Source organism: Lampetra fluviatilis, chromosome 40 (assembly GCF_964198595.1).
Source record: "Lampetra fluviatilis chromosome 40, kcLamFluv1.1, whole genome shotgun sequence".
Lineage (NCBI taxonomy): Eukaryota > Metazoa > Chordata > Hyperoartia > Petromyzontiformes > Petromyzontidae > Lampetra > Lampetra fluviatilis.
The window spans coordinates 1,894,805-1,916,305 of NC_136314.1; the positions used below are offsets into that span (position 1 = coordinate 1,894,805).

The 21,501-nt window shown below is 44.5% G+C and overlaps 1 protein-coding gene across 1 annotated transcript in view; it reads right to left on the reverse strand.

Moving 5' to 3' along the window:
- LOC144946112 (contactin-4-like) overlaps window positions 1-21,501 on the reverse strand; it is a 158,646-nt gene that overhangs the window by 83,698 nt on the left and 53,447 nt on the right. Inside the window, exons 3-5 of the mRNA XM_078874854.1 lie at window positions 17,540-17,669; window positions 13,385-13,554; window positions 8,359-8,454 (exon numbers count right to left, since the gene is read on the reverse strand). Coding sequence (XP_078730980.1) covers window positions 8,359-8,454; window positions 13,385-13,554; window positions 17,540-17,669 — 396 coding nt within the window. The remainder of the gene's footprint in view (window positions 1-8,358; window positions 8,455-13,384; window positions 13,555-17,539; window positions 17,670-21,501) is intronic.

Below are 21,501 nucleotides of genomic sequence, written 5' to 3' on the forward strand. Positions count from 1 at the left end.
CAGAAAGACAAAAAATACAACGAAAAACAAACAATTTGTCAAATTAGCACGCGTGTGTTACGAAGCAGAGAATATCTGCATGGTGAGCGGTAGCGTAGCGGTTAGTGCACCGCACTACTAACTCGGAGACCCGAGGTCGATCTACTCTCACGTCCAACACCCAGTGACGATTATCTGAACCGGTTCTGGGTTTCCCGTTGGTCGACTCAGTCGAACATGAATACCCTGGTGCAATGTGTAACCTTCCCCACTTGTGAGACAAAGGCGTGGTGCTGGCTACCCACCAACTCGTGCTCTGTGCCAGCCTTCGTAAGCTCTCGCGAGCAGCACTTGCCCCAAAAAGGATTGTGAAGACTTTACATGGGTGGGATCTTTAGCTTTGCCATTGTCTTGAATGCGTGCATTGCTGGTGCACTTCCCATTAGTTTAGTTATTTGCTGTTTTCCACCGTGCAGGTTCTTCAAAGCAAAACAACACATGTACTTTGATGCGAATAACGTGCCACTTTAACTTCATCCTCATTAACCTTTTTCTTTTATTCAGATTGTAAAAATGTTCCCAACCGCCAGCGAGTCAGAACATTATATACCGCACACACACACACACTCACGCCGCACGTATCCCTTTGCTAAATTGAAATAGACTACAAAGCCCCTGATTGAAGCTGTGAGCCACAAACTGCACACACCGCGGGTATTTCAGCAAGAGAAACAGTCCCCTCATGTTTTGTGAGGTATGTTACATTTGCTCCTGCCATACAAGCATTCACTTTCTTTTGCTGCGATCAATAGTCAATTTAGAAGTCATCAATCACGCAATTGCCAGCATGGGTCAACAGTGCAGGACCTCCAAACGTGACGCTTGCACAATATAAATATGAATTCCATCCTGCTAATGCCGCTCGCTATTTGAACCCGTTTAATTGAACGAAAACGGTTCCCCCCCCCCCCCCCATTATGCAGCAGCAGCAGTTTTTTTTTTGCAATGGTGCTAATCGGGACATTTCGTAAATTCGCGAGTAGCATGTAAAGCGCGCTTCATTATTGTCACTTTTGGTTTGTGATTATTATTTTTTATAACTTTTCTGCGGCGTAATTTGACTCAAAGCCCTGATTTACTGGAATGTGGAGCGCGGTGTGTTGGTCGAGTTAGCGGGTATCGATCGCGCATGCATAAGCGTCCGCGGGTCGTATTGAAGCCGTTGCGCCGTGATTCATCACCTGCAGCCGAAACTGGGGGAAATAAACTCGGCCCGCCTGAAGGATTTAAAACCTCTGGGCCAAAATCAAATTAGTTCGCCACTTAAGGCGGCAGATGCCAAGACACCGAATCGATTTGCCATTCCTTGTCCGTTTCCTCTGGACTCGCGTTTTCACACATCAAGCTACGCATTTTGCAACCGGTCACTTGTGTTTTACGGGATGGGGGTTGGCCTCCTGTTGTAGCAGCGAGTTTTTAGAACGTGCCGGAAGATGAAGGGGCACAGCGAAGGCGAGATATGAACTACCTCGCCTGCTATACAGGAGATCATTGGTTCGATACCGTCCCTGATGCCTGTGTAGTGCCGTGGATGGGCCACGCTTACCGGCAGTGGTACACGAGATCCATCTGCAAAGGTGCCCCGTACTGCCAAGGGGGGGGGGGGGGGCGCTGCGGGGGATCTACGATCCCACGCAACGCCTCCCCTTGATGGGCAAAGGGGCATAAAAGGGGACCTCCCCAGCCTATCGGGACAGTCACAGCTCAAGACCCAAGACCAGCCAGCTTAGGACCCTGGACCCTTCTCGCCCCGCTTGTCCTCGTGAGGGCCGGGACGCTGTGCGGGCCAGTGGTGGGACTCTGTGACTCCCGGCTCTACGTCCTTGTAAGGGCGAGTTCCGAGGAAGCCAGAGTCTAGACCCGCACCTTGGCTGGGTCGGGTCAGGTAGCCTCCCCTAGGGTAATCGTAGCCGGAGGACCCGAGAGCGTAGCCAGAGTCAGGCACGCTACAAGTAGGCTGTGTCTCTAGGCTGTGTCCCTAGGCTGTGTCAGAGTATTGTTGGAGTGTGGTATCGTAATAAAGAAGTTACGTCTACAAGTGCCTCCGGAACCCATTACACCTGTATATTTGAAATGTGCGTGTTCTCCTCGTGGTCACGTGGATTTTGCTCCGGGTCCTCCGGATTTTCCCTCCACATTTAGAAATATGCGCTTTTATTATTTCGCTGCTACACATTTCAACATGGTAAGTCACTTCATTGAGCTATCATTTCTGGCCAGATCACTTCTTAAAAATATATATGCCTCAGTGGGCCTTACATGGATTCCTCCAGTCTAAATAAAGATTCTACATCTGGTAAATTAGAAAAGCGTTGATAGTTTCGTTTTTTTTTTACTGATGGGAAGCCTCCACATCACTGCCTTGCTCCCAGTGCCGAATTGTGTCGGCCGTAAGTTTATCCGTCGGAAGCAGTGGGTGATAAAATACCGTGATTAGTTCTTTTGCAAATCAATAAAGCCAAGGAATGGAACGCGTCAGAGATGTACACCCGCCGAGGAGATGGAGTGATGTTTTATGTTTTTTAATTCTTTTTTTTCCCTTTCTGGTCCGTGCGCTACTGCTCGGTGGATCGCGAGAGGTGGTGATGGCTTTGCGAGGCCTTCATCCAACAGTGGATTGACCACGGCTGATGATGACAAATCATTCACATCAGCGAAAGCAGATATGGGTCGGTGTGTGCATGACATTGTTCCGCGTCATTGTTATCTCATTTATTTGTAATCATCATCATCATCATAGTGAGGAAACTCTTCATCAGGGAATTGAGCAATGGTGGTCATACCTTACATTGGCAGTGAGTACCTGGCAGATTCAACTCTCACATGAAATCATGGGGGGGGGGGGGCGGGGGGCGGGGGGCTTCTTCACAACCGACCAACGTGCGCTTGTCAGGAGAAGCAAACCACGGATCACCTCCCGAGGTGGCCAGCAGCACCACAATGCACTTTCCCAAGAATGCGCAATGCCAACAAGCAGAAGCGGTGGCGCTGTGCAGAATGTTGGGTAGGAGACCGCCATGCAGGTTGGACAGGAGACGCAATGAAGACGAGTGAGAGCATGAGGAAAACTCGCGATCTTGATTATAATTGGGCAATCTGATTATTTAAGTAATCAATGAATTAACGATGACCGGTGCAATTACTCCGACAATAACTAGGTATTGTTATTATGTGTGCCGCTGCACGGGAGGTGATGGGCGTGGCCTTTGACGTCATCATCATCCACGCAACACTGGCCGTGACTTGTAGTCGGGATTGCTACCTTAGGCAGGCAGAATGTGAAGGAACCACAGTAATCGATCAAAACAAAGGAGTTGATAACAACATTTTAGAGATGAATTAACCTAATCTACTCATCGTCCCAGCTGGAGCTCTGATATAAGTAATTGACAGGTAACTAGAAGGACTGCATCCCTGCTTGTTGTAGCAACTCAACATCAAACGAGTAAATCTTGAACGGGTCTACATTTTCTGCGACAGAAAGCATAGCGTTGAGTGCATTATTTAATTTGACCGATTGCGTAAATCATGGGGACTGTTTGAATATACTTCACTATACTTGTGAGTACGGGTCAGAGAAGCAGGGTAGGGACATAGGGACCAGTTCAGATAATACTCAACGCTGATGTTATCCGTGGCCGGGGAACGAACTCGGGCCGCAGATAAAATTTAAATACGACTATGACAGCACTCCACTCTCGATATATGTGATGGGCTAAACGAGGTTTACAGAGGCATACCTCTGTGTGGTGCTAATTTCTACAGTGTTTATTTTTTTCTCGCAAGGTGAGAAAGTGTGATTTGATTATTATTTTCATTACTATTATTTAGTACAAATACGTATTGGTTGAGTAGTCCATTAAAAAAAAAACATTATCTTGCATTGTAATTGTCAGTTCCATATTTCATCCATTCTTTGTTGTTGTTTTCAGGCCCAATTGGCGAATCTTCTCTGACGGAATGCGCCACTTCGCCATAATGTAGCATATTTATCTTGATGCGGCATCCCACAGTCACTTTGAGAAACGTGTTTTCCATCAAGTGCTGAGTGCAGTTGATTCTTCATAATGACTGAACATTATTCCAAATATCTAATGGCCCATGCCCCGTAAATTTAAATTGAACCTCTGTGTTACTGTTCATTTGAATTTGGTGTCGAGTAAGAATATCAAAAGGCGTGTTTCTGAACAAAACACAACGTTCCTCTTTGGTGTGTCGTTCTTGTTTCAAGTCAATTAAAATACAAAACTCGGCACGCCTTGTCTCCCCCTTGTCTCCCCTTTGAAGTGTATTCGTCCCCCTCATTCTCGCGTATATGCGATGTGCGCGCTCATCTTCATTTGCCAGTGTGCTCGTGCCTGCAAGGGTTTGTGCAATGTCAAATTTGCCGTCTGTTCTTTCGCGACAACGTTCCAAAGGGCGGTATGTGACGTAGATTATATGAATCTGCTTTCATCTCTATACGTCAACCAAAAAAATGTTTCCCTTCTTTGTAAGGGGAAAGTGTGGTGGTGCGTCTTATAACCTGACAAGTGTAAGTGCGTTGGTGTGTGTGTGACCAGATTTGCATAACTGTATTGATACTGTGCGTCTTACTTTCTGGAGCATCTTTTAAGACGGAGAACAGAGGACTTGGCCGACAACAAAAAATACAGAAATGGGGCTGTGCCCATACAATTGTTTCGGACTTCAGGAATTTACAATGCGTTAAACTGACCTGCCTGTATGTATGTTGAACTTATCTCGCACCGTACATAGCCAACCATGCTAATCAGAGGTGCGGGGAAAGGACGACAAGCTAAACACAAAAATCACGTCTAAAAAAATTAGTTTTCAAATGACATTTAAAAGTGCTTAGCTCTCGTGGTGTCCTAATATCGGAAGGAAGAGCGTTCCAGATGGCCACAGAAGCGCATCTGAAAGTGTGCACTGCAGTGACCACCGTCTTTGTTCGAGAGTCAGCCAAAAAGCCGCTGTGAGGATGACCGGAGTTCACGTGATGGTTTATGCTCCTTGATGAGATCAGCGAGGTATTGTGGTACATTTTTGGCAAGCACTTTGTGTGTAATGAGCATGACCTTTTAATGTATTTGTTCAGCAACAGGAAGCCAAGTTTGGCGAGCACTGGACGGACACGGTCGGATCTCGGATCTTGCAGTACCCGTCACGACACGCATTAAACCACCATAAATCACGAAGCCAAATCTGGCATTGCACAATCCAATACTGAAGTTGTTACTGTGCAGGACTAAACCGGAATTCCTGGCGCATGACACCTCTGTGCAGTGTGGAGACGTCGCTAAGCAATGGTCACCAATTGCTTGGTGTGGTGTTCAATTTTTGAGCTGCAGAAATGAGATGTAGATTTTTTTTTGAGTGCCTGAAAAACGCCCATCAAATATGTTGTTTTGTGGATAAACTGCAAACATAATAATCGATATACATACAGTAATTACTTACACAGACATACATACACAGACATAAATACACACACACAGACACACAGACACACAGACACAGATCCCCCGCATAGATTTAACAGACTGTTGGGGTAAATGCTGTTAGCGAGCACCTATGAAGGTCAACCCGGCACACATGGGAATGGGTGGCCAGCACCACGCACGACCGCTTTTGTCTCCCCAGTGGCGATGTTTACCCACCGCATCAGGTACTCATTTGAGGCTGAATCTACCTGCTGTTGTCCGTGAGCGGGAATCGAACTCGGGTTGCCGGGTACGTAGTGCAGGACACAAACCGCTACACAACCGCACCCCATACAGATACACAGAGGCATTTACATATACAGACAATAATGATACAATAGTTATGCAGAGTCAAATTTGCATGAGAAAACAAGGAATTGCGAATGAGCCAATGTTGCTGATAAAAAACTAAATAAACAATATCCCCGAGTAAAAGGGAGCAGAAAAACGTCAAAAGCGTGAAAGTTTGACAGGCAAGGAATTAAATTAACTCTTACAGCAATGTCGTTATTCATTAATGTCTGTGCACTAATTATAAAGGGAGGAAAGTAAAAAATATTTCTTCATAATAATAAAAAATGTGTATAAAATATTCATTAAATTATACATCTCAAAGTATCCCATGGTAACTGCATATTTTTAATTGGAAATTCTTTTAGTGATGAACAGGATGACATTTCTGCAATATTTCTCTCGATGACGGATATGTTTTTTATTTTTATTTTTCATTCATTGATCTCGACCCACATTTTAGGCCACTCGCAGCGTTGAATTCCTTAAATTAGTTTAAAAAAAAATCCAATCCTACTCAAATTTAGCACTCGGGTCATGTCATGACATGATACAAATTGGATCTCTGAAGCAACAATGGATCACTTCTGCACTTCTGAAGTCAAATAGAGCCTTATTGCTCAATCAAATTATCCACAATTAAAGCACACCTTTGGTATTCTCTCCTCACAGCGTCTGCTACATGTCAATCAAACAATTGTTTTAAGTATCAGAGCTGGTACAAGTCAATTTAAGTGAAAACCTAATTTAACACGATGGCTTTTATTCGTGCAGTAATTGGTGATGGAGTCCCGACCATCAACTCACTTGCCTTGAGAAGCCAGTTTAATCACACGTGACTGTGGTACAACTTGGATCTCAGAGGTGCCAGGCTCAGTGCCCTGACTCCTGAGCCACCCATAGACCTCCTTGCTCACTCCTGTTCCGAGCTTTGACATCTGTTTCATTCAACAAATTGAACACTCACAGTGAGATGGTGGAGGCTACAATCGGTGTAATGTTTGCTGTAATCCTGCTGTTACCAGTTCGATTTAAATATCCTATTGCTGCAGTTGAAACGATGGTATATTTTTATTTTATTTAATTCCCCCCGCCTCTATCCATTTAGCAGTATAAATGGTTAAACCCACAGGCCAGGGTAAAGTGTAGATGCTCCCACCTCTCCCAGGACATCCTGTCCAGCTTGGAGGAGTAGGCCAAATGCCATCTTAGAGGGGATGTCTAGAGATCTCTCCAGCGAAGTTCCTTCTCTAAGCAGTGGCAAGAGTTTGCAATTGAATGGCTGCACCCTCACCTCTGCTCGTTTTGTAAAAACACGGCTGTTGAAACAGAAGTAATCGAAACATGCTAATCATGAATAGTATCATAGTAATTATTAATAGTATTACTGTGCTTGTTTTGAGTCTCAAGACTTGATTGCAGGAGGGTCCTGCCAAGTTTACACAGTAGAGGAGGGGGGGGTAGGTGATTTTGCTCCGTGCATTTATGTTGCTATATATAATCCCAATTTAGTAATTTGCAGGTAATATGTCAACATGACTATTGAAATGTATTCATAATATTAATGTTTATGCTGAATGTCTGCTGCTGCTGTGTCCTGTGCAGCCCTTTGAGATATTTGATTAAAAGCGCGCTATAAATGTAAATATTATTGTTTTCTCTTTCTCTCTCTGTTTCTCTCTGCTGTCTCTCTCTCTCTCTCTGCTTGTGCGTCTGTCTATGTTGTCTCCGTGTCTGTGTTTTGTCTCTCTCTCAAATTTAGCAATCTTTGGAAGAAGGTTAATCAACCAGGTGGTGTGTTCACTGTTTTGTTAGCCGACTCTCTGTGTTGTTATTGCATTATATTTCTGAGTTTACTAGGTTTTTTTTCTCATTCATTCATACCTGATGATGATTGCTTATGTTGCAATCGAAACGTCGTATTCTATTATTTCATTTATTTTATTTCTACGTGAATTTCCCAAAAGAACCAAACAGTGAATAGTATTATTATTTACAATGGATTGGTCACCACCATTTCGATTGATATGTATTTGGCTATGGGGAGGAAACCAGAAAGCCCATGCATAACATGTGGGAGAGCGTTCAAACTCCACGCAGAAAGACACCCGAGTACATAATGGAAACCATTCTTTCGGTAAAGTCACGTAGATAAAAATAATAATAATAGAACACAACGTTTCGGTCCAAACACAAGCGTCCGTCATCAGGTGAGAAAGAACGATCCGCTGTTGTGGCTTCATATAGGCACGGGAGGAGTGGGGGGGGGAGAAGGGGAAGGGGTTTTCTAGAGTAAAATTAGAATGTCAATGGGATTTAAATCTCACGGACGCTTGTGTTGCGACCGAAACGTCGTCTTCTATTATTATTACTTTTTCAATCTACGAGACTTCACCGAAAGAACCAGAGAGTATAGATTCCTGCAGTCACGAAAGCTTCAAATCAAGATGACATCATGGAAACCCTTTCTTGCTTCAAGGCACGAGTGTTTCCAATGTGCCAACCGCCGCCACCCCAGCGCCCGTCGTCACAGTGTCCGCCTTACCTGCAGAGTGCGGCGGAGGTGCACAGATGAGCACCACTCCTTGGCCTTGTCGCACGGCCACCGTACCCCGGTGCTTGGTGCGGAAGCTCTCCAGATCTGACCCAGAGGGGATACACGGCCACAATCACGGTTCGCTCGTACTGCGGTGGCAATTCGCTGATGGATCTGGAGAGAAGACCCCGTATCGTTGTATAATCCCACCGAAATGAACAATAAATACTCCTCTGATTGCAGCAGCATAATGTGGGGCCGTGGACCGGTTCAAGCACCGCGGAAAGAACGCATTTCAACGTTGTTAAAGGTTAATAAGCATTTTGGAAAGGAATTGGGAGGCTCAAGATTTAAAAAAAAAAGTAAATCGGCAGCACAATTTTGTCAGCAGCTCCAGGGGATTTCTATCGTGCTGAAGTTATCGCCCGGGCACACCGAGCAATTCCTGTGATGTGAATCTCCCACCAGACAGGACAACCGTTTTATAGTCGCTACTGCCTTGGCTTCTGGCGCCAAGTTGCACCGGCGATGATAAACCGCCAATGTCTTGCGCAACAACGCTTTGAGACTCCAGCTCAGGCTTAGTATTTAAATAGTTTTCGTTTTTTTATGCGTACACACGAGACATCTGATTGAAGTGGAGACAATTACTATGTTGAAGAAAATTGGGTGATTTGATTAAATTGCGGAGTGTTTCCATACGTTAAAGGAACGTGAAAGCGTAAATCAATATACTTGCCGAATCAAAAACATGTTTTATCTACCTGATCTTGTTAGTGCCTGTGAAGGATTGTTATCAATAAAAACATCCACTGGGTTTAAAAGTGGATTCTCCATAATGTTTAACAGCTCTCTCGCTGAGTTCTTCCTGGTTCAGCAGTTCCACTGCTGGATTAGTTTTTCCGCCTAAGGTCGACCGCTTGTGTTGCGATCGAAACGTCTTGATATATTACTTGTTATTTTATTTTTCTACCTACGTGACTTAACCGAAAGAAGCAAAAAGTATGGATTCCTGCAGTCACGAAAGCTTCAAATCAAGATTTTATAGAGTAGACTGTCTAATGGTTGGTTGAGGCGTTGTAAAACACAACTCCGGTTCAGAACTGTCGTCAATACCAACATTATAGCCATGTTGAAGACAAGGATGCTTAAATTGCAAACTTGGTTTCGTTGTATGACATCAGTATTATCCGATTAATTACTTAATTTAATTTCATTCGTAAGCGTTTATTTTTCTTTTCTCTCAGTGCTATCCATTCAGAGCGACCCCCTGTGTGTCAAGAGAATGGCTCGCTGAAAGTGGATATCAGAGAACTACCTCTGAGATCGCTTCAAGTGCCCTCTTGACCTCTGGTTCACACGGTTTATTCATAGGGAGCTGCCCAGATTCGAACCAAGGAATCTTGGCAGGGCCAGGTCTGTGCTCTGCATTCTGAGCCACCCTCTCATCTCTTAATGCTTTGATTATATATATATAACTAAATCTGTCACGTTTGTAATCATAGATGATACCTACCAAGTGTAAATATAAAAACAAATACTTCCTCTAAAGTGCCTGTAATCACAACATTAATTTTTCGTACGTTATTTTGATGAAGAATTCAGTTAAAGGATTACACGAATATTGATGTCGGTGAAGGTTAATAATTCATTTCCAATGTATTTGTATTTAATCGTCAAATACGAGCAATTTAAAAGCAAACATATACCGATTGGTGACATTCCCCTGATTATTTTTATTCAATAGTTTCAAACGTTATATATTTCTCCAAGTATCTTTCGATTCCCTTTCCTGGTATCGTGTCACAAGATGAAGACATTTCTATCCGTAACCCTGCCGAGGAGCAGCGCACCACTTACGTGCCAGTGAAGATGACAATACAGAACAACTACGACTGCAGCCACCCACTTCCCACACTTGAGGGACACTTTATATATATATGTACTACCCACAAATAGTACTTTGTATATTTAAATCAAACGAAAACGTATTGATGTTTTTTTTTCTTTCTCTCCCGAGCTGGCATACGTTTTATCAAGCTTGAAAACAAATATTTTTGTTTGCCATTTCATGTATTCGTGTATGTGTTGTTATGTTCTTGCCAAAATCACGTGAAACTCTGATGAGGAGAAAACGTCAAACTGCTGGGTACGTTTACGAGCATAGCAAGATGTTGACTTGCTCACGAACGTTTCTAAAACATGTATTTTGAAACTCATGTCTCATGCAAACAATCAATGTAATAAGTTAAATATACAGTAAAACCTTGGATTGCGAGCATAATTCGTTCCGGAAACGTGTTTGTAATCAAAAGCACTCGTATATCAAAGCACTCGTGTATCAGTTGTGATCACGTGACGCTCGGCAGACAAAGCGTACACACGTGCCACTCGTATTGCAAGACCTCGCTCGTTTATCAAATTCATATATTATTTTACAAATTTGCTCGTGTTGCAAAACACTCGAAGACTAAGTTACTCGCAATCCAAGGTTTTACTGTATATATATGAACATAAGGGGTGGTGGCGGGTTTAATGACACATTAATATTTACACGATCTAACCCAAAAAAACAACCTGCATTATGGATATATGAACAAAACATGGACAGCGAAAGCACAAGTCAACCTTAATATACCTGTTGACGTGGACTCTGGGAGTCGGTGCGAGTGAACAAAATATCTGCCGTATTATCCACATTAAAAGATGCACTTGCATCCCCCTGCATTTTAAAGCACACTTGGAGTTTCATCTTATATTCCAGTAGCCGCGTGTCTTCCTCTTCGCCCAGATTTGTATCAGCTTTACTGACACCGGACACGAGTTTGGGCTGAGTCTTGCTTTCCGGAGCATCTCGCAATGTGGAGATTCAGGTAAATATAACTGTATACATAGTTTGTGTTACTGCCATTGGAAAACCAGCATGAGTCCTTCAGCTCGCCACACTTGAGGACCGTACGCGTGGCAGACTGCCCAGATTTGAATACGGATGCTGGCTCAGTGTGATCCCCCTGTGGCACGAAGCGACCTCGTGTACTGCCTTAACTTGACAGTCCACTGATGCTGGAGAGATGGGGATCCTTCAGGCAAGTGGCAATATGTGTATTGTGTGACTTCGCATAGACATCACGTCAACTGTATTGTGTGCAGCAAAAAAAAACAACATACCGATTGCAGTGGCAACAACGATGCCGAATGAATGTGTCACCGAAAATAATTATCAACAGCTGGAAAGCCTCGCCAGATCATCACCATCCATCTCAGTCTTGTGATGTCGCTTATGCACAGGCTATTATTATTGATGTCGCTCCATATTTGTGGTGCTCATTCTCTTGAGCATGTTCCCTACTTTGACTGCCATTTCATCAGCAGGCTCATCCAGTGGCCTGGTCCACATGATGTCTCTAAAATGTGTTTCTTCACTGATCCATGCGTTCCTCCTTCTGTGTCTCAGTGCAATTTCCAGCATGGACCTCTCCATGATTATCTGTGTGTTGCGGCAGCCTTTGATCTATGTTCTTTGTCGGTGTGCATATTTTCTGATTCGTGTGTTAGAGCCGGCAATGTAAAAAGTTGGGTAATTTGGTAGAATTACATAATTCAGAGAATACGGTATGCACACATATACATACATATTTCACTCTGTACATATTAACTTAGAGTTTTACGCTGCTATTGCATTTGTCTGTGACTGATTCACCAAATCCAAATGCAGCACACAGGGCAAATTCACGATGCTGAAGGCAGACAGGGATTTATACAATTCGATTGGCCGATTTTAAAAGGTCAGGTGCATGCGACTACCGCATTCCCCTTACAATTTCACCTCTGACCCACGGGGTTACTTTTGAAATCGGCCTTTTAATGAAAGAGCAGAAACAAACATTTTCAGAAGAAAAAAGAGGGGGGAAAAGTGAACATATCCTCCGCCATCACGTACGACAAAGGGTTAAAGGTTCAGCCCTATAATTGCCTGCTCACAACACCGCTGGCGGAAGAGCCTCCACTACGGGACCTCCATAGGGCACTTCTTTCAAGGTATTCGGGCCATCTCGTCCACGCCGGACAGAACCCTTGTAAGAGGTGTGGAGTGCCCACACTTGACCCCACCACGTGCCACCTTCCGATCGGGCAGCTACAGTGAACCCATTTTCGCTGCTGGGTGGACAGAGGCGGGAGGGTGGTGGCGGAATTCAAGGAACTTGCACCGGTGTTTCAGACTCGGCATCTTTATTTATCCTGGAGGAATCCAACGAGCCGTGAAGCTCTCTTTCACAAATATCAAGTTTCAATCGCCGCACATAGCGATGGAATTGAACTGGCGACCTCGCGATTGTTGCAAGTCCAGTGCTCGAACTGCAGTGCCACTGTGGCAGCATCCCTCGCTTATTCGTACGGGTAAATGTGACGTTGCCGCAGAACACCTTCCCCACCCAGTGGGCGTGCGCTAAGCGCGCATTAATTCCCCGATCAAAATCGATCCTCAAGCGCGCGACACGCGCCGGGAATGATACGCGAAGGCCAATTCGGTGCGAGAAACCGTCTAGCGCCACATCGTCCAGTTAGCTCACCGCCACAGCTTGGCCGCGTCTCGTACAATGTGCGTCACGTTGGCAAAGCGTTCGTTTCTTACGCGCGCCTATCGTGAAATGTAGAATCGAAATTAATCGACGAAATGTACGCATCGTTGCACCTCCATTGCTGCAGATGGAAAGTATCCGGCCAGTATGCATCCTTCACGGGGTGTTTACCCTGCTTTTCTTCCAAATCACAGAAGGATTTTTTTGTTTAATAGAATGCCAACACGCACTCGCATTCTATCCAACCGCAACCAACTTGCGAGCATTTCTATTTTACTCGTGGGCGGCTGCTGCTGCAGCAGCAAGGGATTTGTCAAAAGTTGTGGCCGCCTTGAGCTACGAATCGATGCCAACAACCCCTTGCCAGATCATGCATCTGCCCTGGCAACTTCTAAGCAAAGCTTCTGTTGTTGTTTGTTGCTCCTGCTGCTGTTGTTGTTGTTGTGAGTACTCACAAGCAAACTGCAGGGCAGCCTCCCTGCTCCGCACAGTCCCCACGGCATTGGAGGCGAGGCAGTAGTAGGTGCCGGCGTCTTTCCCTTCGGCCGGGTGCGAGATCACGAGTCCCCCGCTGACGACGCCGTAGCGACCCCCCACAGACACCTCCGTGCCGTTTCTCATCCACCTGAACGACAAAGACAAATTGCCTCCGAGTTAATATTTGTCCCCCCCTCCCATCCACCCGTTGCTGAGCACAGGAACGAAGTCGTCCCAAAATTCCAGATTTGAAGCTTTCGTGACTGCAAGGATTCATATTCTTAGGTTTTTTGGGTAAAGTCACGTAGGTAAAAAAATTAAAATTAATAAAAGTAAAATACAAATAAAATAAAAATCACGACGTTTCGGAAGCAACACTAGCTTCCGTCTTCAGGTGGAACCGTCACAGCACGCTAGCTGTATCAAGTAATTTAAATTTTTTACCTACGTGACTTTACCGAAAAAACCTAAGAATATCGTCCCAAAATGCCAAGCTGCCCGGCAGCAATAGCAGCGTGATCGGGGTGTTATCTTGACGAGAGCCAACACGTCCCTGGCCACCTAATTGGTCAGTCATGAGTTGCAGCGGTTGTGTCTCCAAGCGGGCAGTGAAGGCTGCACTCTGGTTGTAAAGTAGCATCTGACGCACACGTGCATTATTGTTGGTGTGAACGAACTCCGCCTTTCCATGCTTAGTGCATTGAGAACGATTGTTTTAAGGGCGCTTTCTAAATGTAAATTATTATAATTATTACCACGACTATCATTAAATGCATTATATTAAAATGTTATCCGAGTTAATATCAGGCAACATTCAACGTCAAAGTGGAATTGTTTTTTTACATAATGTGATTCATGGCATGATAGTAGTCAATCGCCTGATTTTTTGCTCAATAATTAACCCGTTTGAGTATTATTGAACTGATAATCCTGAATGCAGAATAATGTGAGTTGCTGTAGCGATAGCCGCTGAATGGCATGGTATGGTGAAGAGTTAATTCTAAACACACTGCATGCACCATTCTCTTTACCGCACAGAGTATCTGAACGTACCAAAATATACAATTTGGTTAATCGGTTATAACTAGACTCAACTGAAATATCAGATAAAGCAACGACTAGCATGGAGCTGTGTGCACGATCACCCACACCGCTTTGCCATTGCACAATAGCAAAAGTCGCGGTATTTGAGCAGATTTTGCGTTAATATCCAGAGCTCAGCTCTTGAGCGAGAGCTGAGTAATTCCACTAGGAATGTCGTCAGCCATTCTGAAAAAAAAGGATTTGGGATGATCTGACAGGTCAGCACATTGTCTTTCCCGGAAACATTTTGTACAACCGGTCCTCCGAGTGTAGGGAAGACACTGAAATCCCTCAAAAGGCATCGTTGTTAATGCACTCGCGGTATTTCACGTCTGGATGTTACACGTACTCAAGAAGTTACGAGCAGTGCCTTGTTAATGGCTCTGGATGGCTCCGTTCAAAAGTGCTGCTTTAAGCCATATTCGCTTCTGTCAACAAACTCAGATTATCCGTCGGCTTTTTTGAGCACTGCCAAGTTATGCAAACAGTCTCCCGATGCGCGCGCGCCTCAAACATCTCGCATCCAAGAATTGTTTCCATCCGAATGCGCACTCGTTATGAATATTTAATCTCCAACGAAATGTGTTCCGTTGGCTCGGCCAGACTAATGGCTCATTTCATAAGGGATTCGATTTGTGTCAGTTTACCCAACGTCAACACCCCGCCCCCCCTGCCCTCCAACAAGATCCAATTTGTTTATTCTCCCTGCATGCCCCCCACGCCTCTCACCCCCACCCAATCCCACCACCAAATCGTTTTATTCCTGCAATAGTTAAATAATGCCATCATTTTGAGCATCTTCACTCCGTATGATTTGTTTCTTTTCCAACGAACAAAATGGCCCACCTGGTTGAGATTACTTCAGCACCTGTTGGACGTGCTGTTCGAGTGGGGGGGGGCAAGCCGAGTTTGTATATTTGTTTTGTTTAACTCGCCCTTGTTCGAATATGCAAATCACAGGAATTTGCTGGCAAAACTGATTTCAAAGCAAATGCAATTCCCCCACCCGCCCCAGCATGACTATCGCACATTGTCCGTGTGTGGCTGGGTGGCTGGATGGGTTGGTGGGTGATTTGGGTCGTTGGGTGGCTGGGTGGGTAGGAATGGGTGAGTGGGTGTGTGTGAGTGCCTGGGTGGGTTGGTATGGGTAGGTAGAAATGTGTGGGTGGGTATGGGTAGATAGGAATGAATGGGTTGGAATGTGTGCCTGGGTATGGGTGGGTGAGTGGCTGGGTCGGTGGGTGGCTATGGGTAGTGAGGAATGGGTGGGTATGTTGGACGTGCTGTTCGAGTGGGTGGCTGGGTGGGTGGGTATGGGTAGGTAGGAATGGGTGGGTGGGCATATGTGGGTGGGTATGGGTGGATGGCTGGATTAGTGGGTGGTTTGGGTGGGTGGGTGGCTGGCTTGCATGGTGGTGGCTATGGATGGGTGGGTGGGGTAAACCTCTGCGGATTCAGCGTGTGTGAGAGAGCCCGGCTTGGGGTTTACTGGCTCAGAAAGCAATCCCTTCCTCGGTATGCTGCGCTGGGCACAGCAACGCTGAGCTCGCTGTTCTGCAGACACTCGCCGTGTTCGGAATCCCACAGCAGTGCGTGCAAAGATCCAAGCCATTGCGTGTCGCTGTTGTCGCCACTGTCAGCACTCGCCACCTAATGAGTTCAATGAGCCGGTCCGCTGAACATTGCGCTAAGAACACGGGGCCTTCCGTAACATTAAGCGCAACTCCGTGGACGGCGTTGGCATCGGTGAGGAAGGGAAGGTTGAAAATGCATGACTGGTCTTGTCGAAACAAAAATAAGACGAGGCTTTACCCTTTCTGGCAATAAAACAGGAGGTGTTAAGATGCTCAAACACCAAATAGAAACCTTTTGCAAAGAATAGAGTTTCCATTAACCACACATACTTGTGGCAAAACAAGTAAACAAACAAGCTATGATAATATATGCCTTGTCTTTGGAATGGAATGGCCTACACCAGAGATAGCCTTCTCCATAGCCCAGTGTTAGACCACAGAACGCCAAAAGTACAAAGTCTACGCAAGTATCAAATTATGAATAGCTTGGGTTGAGCAGTTATATCTATGGGACATTTTTGATACTGGCGAAAAAAGGTACTATAGATATCACTGGTGTTGTCATCAACTGTTGACAAAGGAGCCGTGGTGTCATACAGACATTGTCGTCATCAACAGTCATCCCCAAGTCACCACCACATTTCACAATCCTGTGATGTAATGATGCACCTAGCACTTGAACATGAATGTATGTCATCACTCCAACTCCTTAGTGCACTCATTGATTCCTTTCTAAGGCAGTGTCCGTTGATGTTGAAAGTGGAAAACTGTTTTCAGCTTTTGTTTTGTACATTAGTTGTACAATGTGTTATGTACTAATTTGTTTATATATATAACTGGCAAGGTGGCTCATCAGTAGAGCTAGAAGTCAACAACGGTTGCCCTTTGCATGGGACTCATCCCCATCATAGGAATGTCGAATTTCCGTCACAGGCTCAGGGATGTGCACAGGAGATAAACACCCTCCACACGTATGAACGCCTAAATGTTGCTCATAATAAGGTACAAGATTAAGGTTAAACAAAATAATTATCCCTGCAATGACAAATGACGTATCCTCCAAGTTAAAATGTGCTCCGGGAGGTAAGGCGCACTGCCAACTTTGGCTTTAAAAAAATCACGGGAAAAAAATCTGCGTCTCATAACCAGTATCACAATAATAATAATATGTATCTATACCGGAGGAATCCGATGAGCTGCAAAACTATTTTTCACAGATCTCCCGAGCATGTGTGATTCACAAATATGTGTGAGAAATTCGTACTATCAAGCATTGTAAGTGTAACGTAAAAAAAAGGCAAGTCTTAAACGTACAAAAAAACAGCTAAATCCACACGTTTGACCACCCGGGAGCTGCTTTGTATTAGGACAAGTATTCAAGTAACAAGAAAATGTTGTCATCACAATTAAGCTCACTCCTTCACTGGCATTTTCCATCGATCAATTTATTGAGCCACTTCAATTGTCTCCCCTCACCTGTACGTGGGCGGAGGGCTCCCCTGCGCCTGGCAGTTGAAGACCACCTTCCTTTCTGTCGATTCCACCGAATACATCACGTCGCTGGGCTCTTCCACGAACACTGGCCCATGCTGCCGGTTTTCCTGGGCTGCAAAGAAGAAATAAGATGTAAAAACCGGACGATGGTTCTACACGAAGCATGCCCGCCTCCTGCCTTGGTGCGTTTGTTGGCGGTCTGCCGTCGAGCGGTATCGTTTCGTCTGTCTCAGGAATCCACCCACCCCTACCCCCACCCCATCCCCCCGAAGACTCAGTGCGCGAGGCAACAGCGTCCAACTTCACGAGCGGGGTAGTTTTGTGTCGTCAGTCAGTCGACGTTTTCAAAGAGAAGGGCGAACATTTAAACGTACGGATACTGGCGACATTCGAAACGTGTGTTTGGCGCCGTGTGTCGAAGTGCATGCAGCATTGTGCTGCGGCGTACGCTGGTAATTAGGTAATTTACGATGATTATTTTTTTACTTAAAACTTTCGTGACTGCTGTAATTTATATTATTTGGTTCTTTCGGTAAAGTCACGTATATTGAATTTTTTTTAAAAATTAAAACCACGACGACGACCGCTTGTGCTACGATCAAAACGTCGTGGTTATTATTTTTGTTATTATTATTTTCTATCTACGTGACTGTACTGAAAGAACCAAATAATATTTTTTTTTATATTGTAATTTTAATGAATTGAGCTTCGAGGGAGGCACAAACTCTTCAAAGGTCACCTCAATATTGATTTAGCGCTACTACTATTACGTCGGAGTGCATGGGGTCACATTGTTAGCTTATCACAAAGAGCATAAAATAATTTAAACAGTCCCCACTCATGCCTCTGTGCCATTGATCCTTTGTGTCGTTTAGTTCTTCTGATTTTCTTCCCGACCGTCTACCCATCCCCTCGTTACACCCTCGTTAATTTTGTATCTTCTACGCATTTGCAAAAAGGAAACTCCGCACCCATCGTCCGTGTATTTGACAGTCGCTTTTGGAAATCGTGGCTTTTTGAAGCAATTACAAAATAAAATAAATGAAAGGCGCAGCCCTGCAATTGCTTGCTCGCACCACTGCTGGCGGAAGGAAACTCCACTAGCGGGAGCTCTCGAGAGCTCCGCTCGAGGATGTTTGGCCTGCTCTTCCACACTGGCGGGATGTCTTGCAAGAGGTGGGTGTACCCGCACTTTATCGCACCACTCGTGAGCTGCCGGTCGACTATCTGTGGTGGAAGCCACTTATACCGGCTGGGTGGGTAGAGATGGGGAGGCGGGATTGAATAAACTTGTACCATTGTTTTAATTGCCGTGCCGGGAGATCGAACCAGTAACGTCTGGATCGCAAATCTCCTGTGCTCGCTATGACACCATGGCAGCGCCCCGTTTAGGCGATTGTTTAAACTAAAAAATATGGTCCTTAATGTGGAGGTGGCATGGTGACACAGGTCAGAGAAATACAGGCAGCACCACTGCCCTTCTGAGCTTGGAACGTGGTTAGAGTCACCCGTGATTAAACTGGGGTTCTCAAGTATAATGCATACTCTTTGGTTCTTTCGGTAAAGTCACGTAGGTATAAAATAAAATAAAACATTTTATACCTACGTGACTGTATGGATTCCTGCAGTCACGAAAGCTTCAAATCAAGATTGAAGTGTAATGCGTTTATAATCGCGGCCCAATGACCAATGCCTACATGAAACGTCACATTCAATGTGTGTGGTTTTTTGTTGTTGCGTGTGCATAATTTCGTTCAATTCCAGCCCTAAGAATGGACGACAAAAAATGGTTTATCATGTAGCAGGGGGTACGGGAAAGTGTGCCCCTGGTGTTTTCTCACAGAGGGCGGGGGTTTACAATACTCTGCAAGAGTCGCAAAGAGGATTCTCTGTCTCGCGACACGAGGCTGATAGCACAGTTGGAATATAATTGGAAAATTTTGAGCGGAGAACAAGTTCCAATTTGGTATAAAAGAAAAATCACTTGGAAGACGAATGCTGCACAATAGGAATCACTGCAGGAGAGGAAATGCAGAGCTCGGATGAGGCAGAGAGATAGCAAACTTACAAGGATCAATTCAACACGTAGGCTTTCGCGACCAAAATTATCCATGATAGAGGGGTTTTTTGGGGGGTTAGATCGCGTAAATATTCTATTTATCTTCTATGTACGATATCTAACCCAAAACGCCTATATATTATGGGTACAAGATCAACACTTTGTAGAACAAAGTAGTGACACCTGATATTATGTGTGCATATCTCATGATTATTTTCCCACAGATCATAATCTCAACAATCTCTGATGTCCTTTGTAACTATTATAATAATTAACAAGCCAATCGGAATTGGGCAAGAGATACAGAGATGAGAGTGGAATTAGAGAAGAGCATCCATAATAGAGGACTTTGAGTTAGATCGCGTAAATATCTAAATGTGTCGTTAAAACCCGCCACCACCCGACACAGCCAACTAGTAAGGGTTGTCACGTAAACAGAGCATGCCAATTCGTCACTAGTACAGCACACGGTGTGTTGGAGAGCAAAGCTTAGATCCAAGCTCTCCAATACACCGGTGTGCTGTACTAGTGACGAATTGGCACGTTCTGTTTACGTGACAACCCTTACTAGTTGGCTGTGTTGGGAGGTGGCGGGTTTTAACGACACATTTATATATTTACGCAACCTAACCCAGAAAACCTGTATTATGGATGATTTTGGTCGCGAAAGCCTCCCACGTGTTAAAAAGAAGAGTAAATGCATTCGTCATTCGCATTAACATAATATCTCAATTAGCCTTTAAATTTGGATAATGCACTTAATAATAATGACGTCAATCCACGATGGGATGAACGCCTTCCCATGCCATGTTGATAATGGCAGTTTGTTTGACCATACTTCACCACGCTGCTCAGAGCGGTTTGTATGCATGTATGTTGAACTTCTTTTGCACCGTACATAGCCAGCCGTGCAAATCTGAGGTTGCGCAGTAAAAAGGACAGCGGCACTAAATACAAAAAGCAGTTCTGAAAGAAATTGAGCTCTCAATTTGGTCACGGGACAGGAACGGGACATCTATGATCAACTCCGATATTGCTCGCCACTGAGGATAGCCGTGGCCCGGGTACCCACGAGGTCACTGGGATTCATGGCGCAGTCCGTTAACCACTGTGCACCACTGTTTGCCCATTTATTATATTACATTAGAATATATAGTGCAACAAAGTACACTATATATATCTTAAGTATAAACAACTTACTATTTGTAACCTAATTGCAATTCGTTTGCACGTCGGGAGGTTCCACGAAACGTGGAACATTGCAGCAACAATCAGCCTGCGGCTGCACCCAACTATTCAGAGCGAAAGTTGCCAAAGAGAAAGTGTGGTAATTATTTAGTTTCAACATTGTGGTTTCTTTTTAAACTGGATGTGCCGAATCCTCGCCCATCCTCTGCAGCAGTTTTAAGACCTCAATTCTGAGGGTTTGAGCGACTGACATGGCCATGTGGTTTGAAGCGTTCGTGACCGCAGGAATCTATACTTTTTGGTTCTTTCGGTAAAGTCACGTGGGTAGAAAAATTAAAATAGATCACGACGTTTCGATCGCAACACAAGCGATCGTCATCAGGTGGGACAACCACGGCAAGAAAAAACAGCAGTTTTTGACGATTGCTTCTGTGGCGATCGAAACGTCGTGATCTATTCTTTTTCTACCTACGTGACTTTACCGAAAGAACCAAAGAGTATGGCCATGTGGGTTAATTGATTGAATTTTCAGAGTTGCTGATAGTTGCTAATTTTGAAGTAAACAAAACAAATAGCTTACATACCTTTGTTCATATGTATCTGTGCTGAAGGTTGGGAATGTATATTGCAAATTATATAGCAATTATTTTTGTGTGAATTCTCAAAATAAAATAATCCATATATTTTTTAAGCAAAG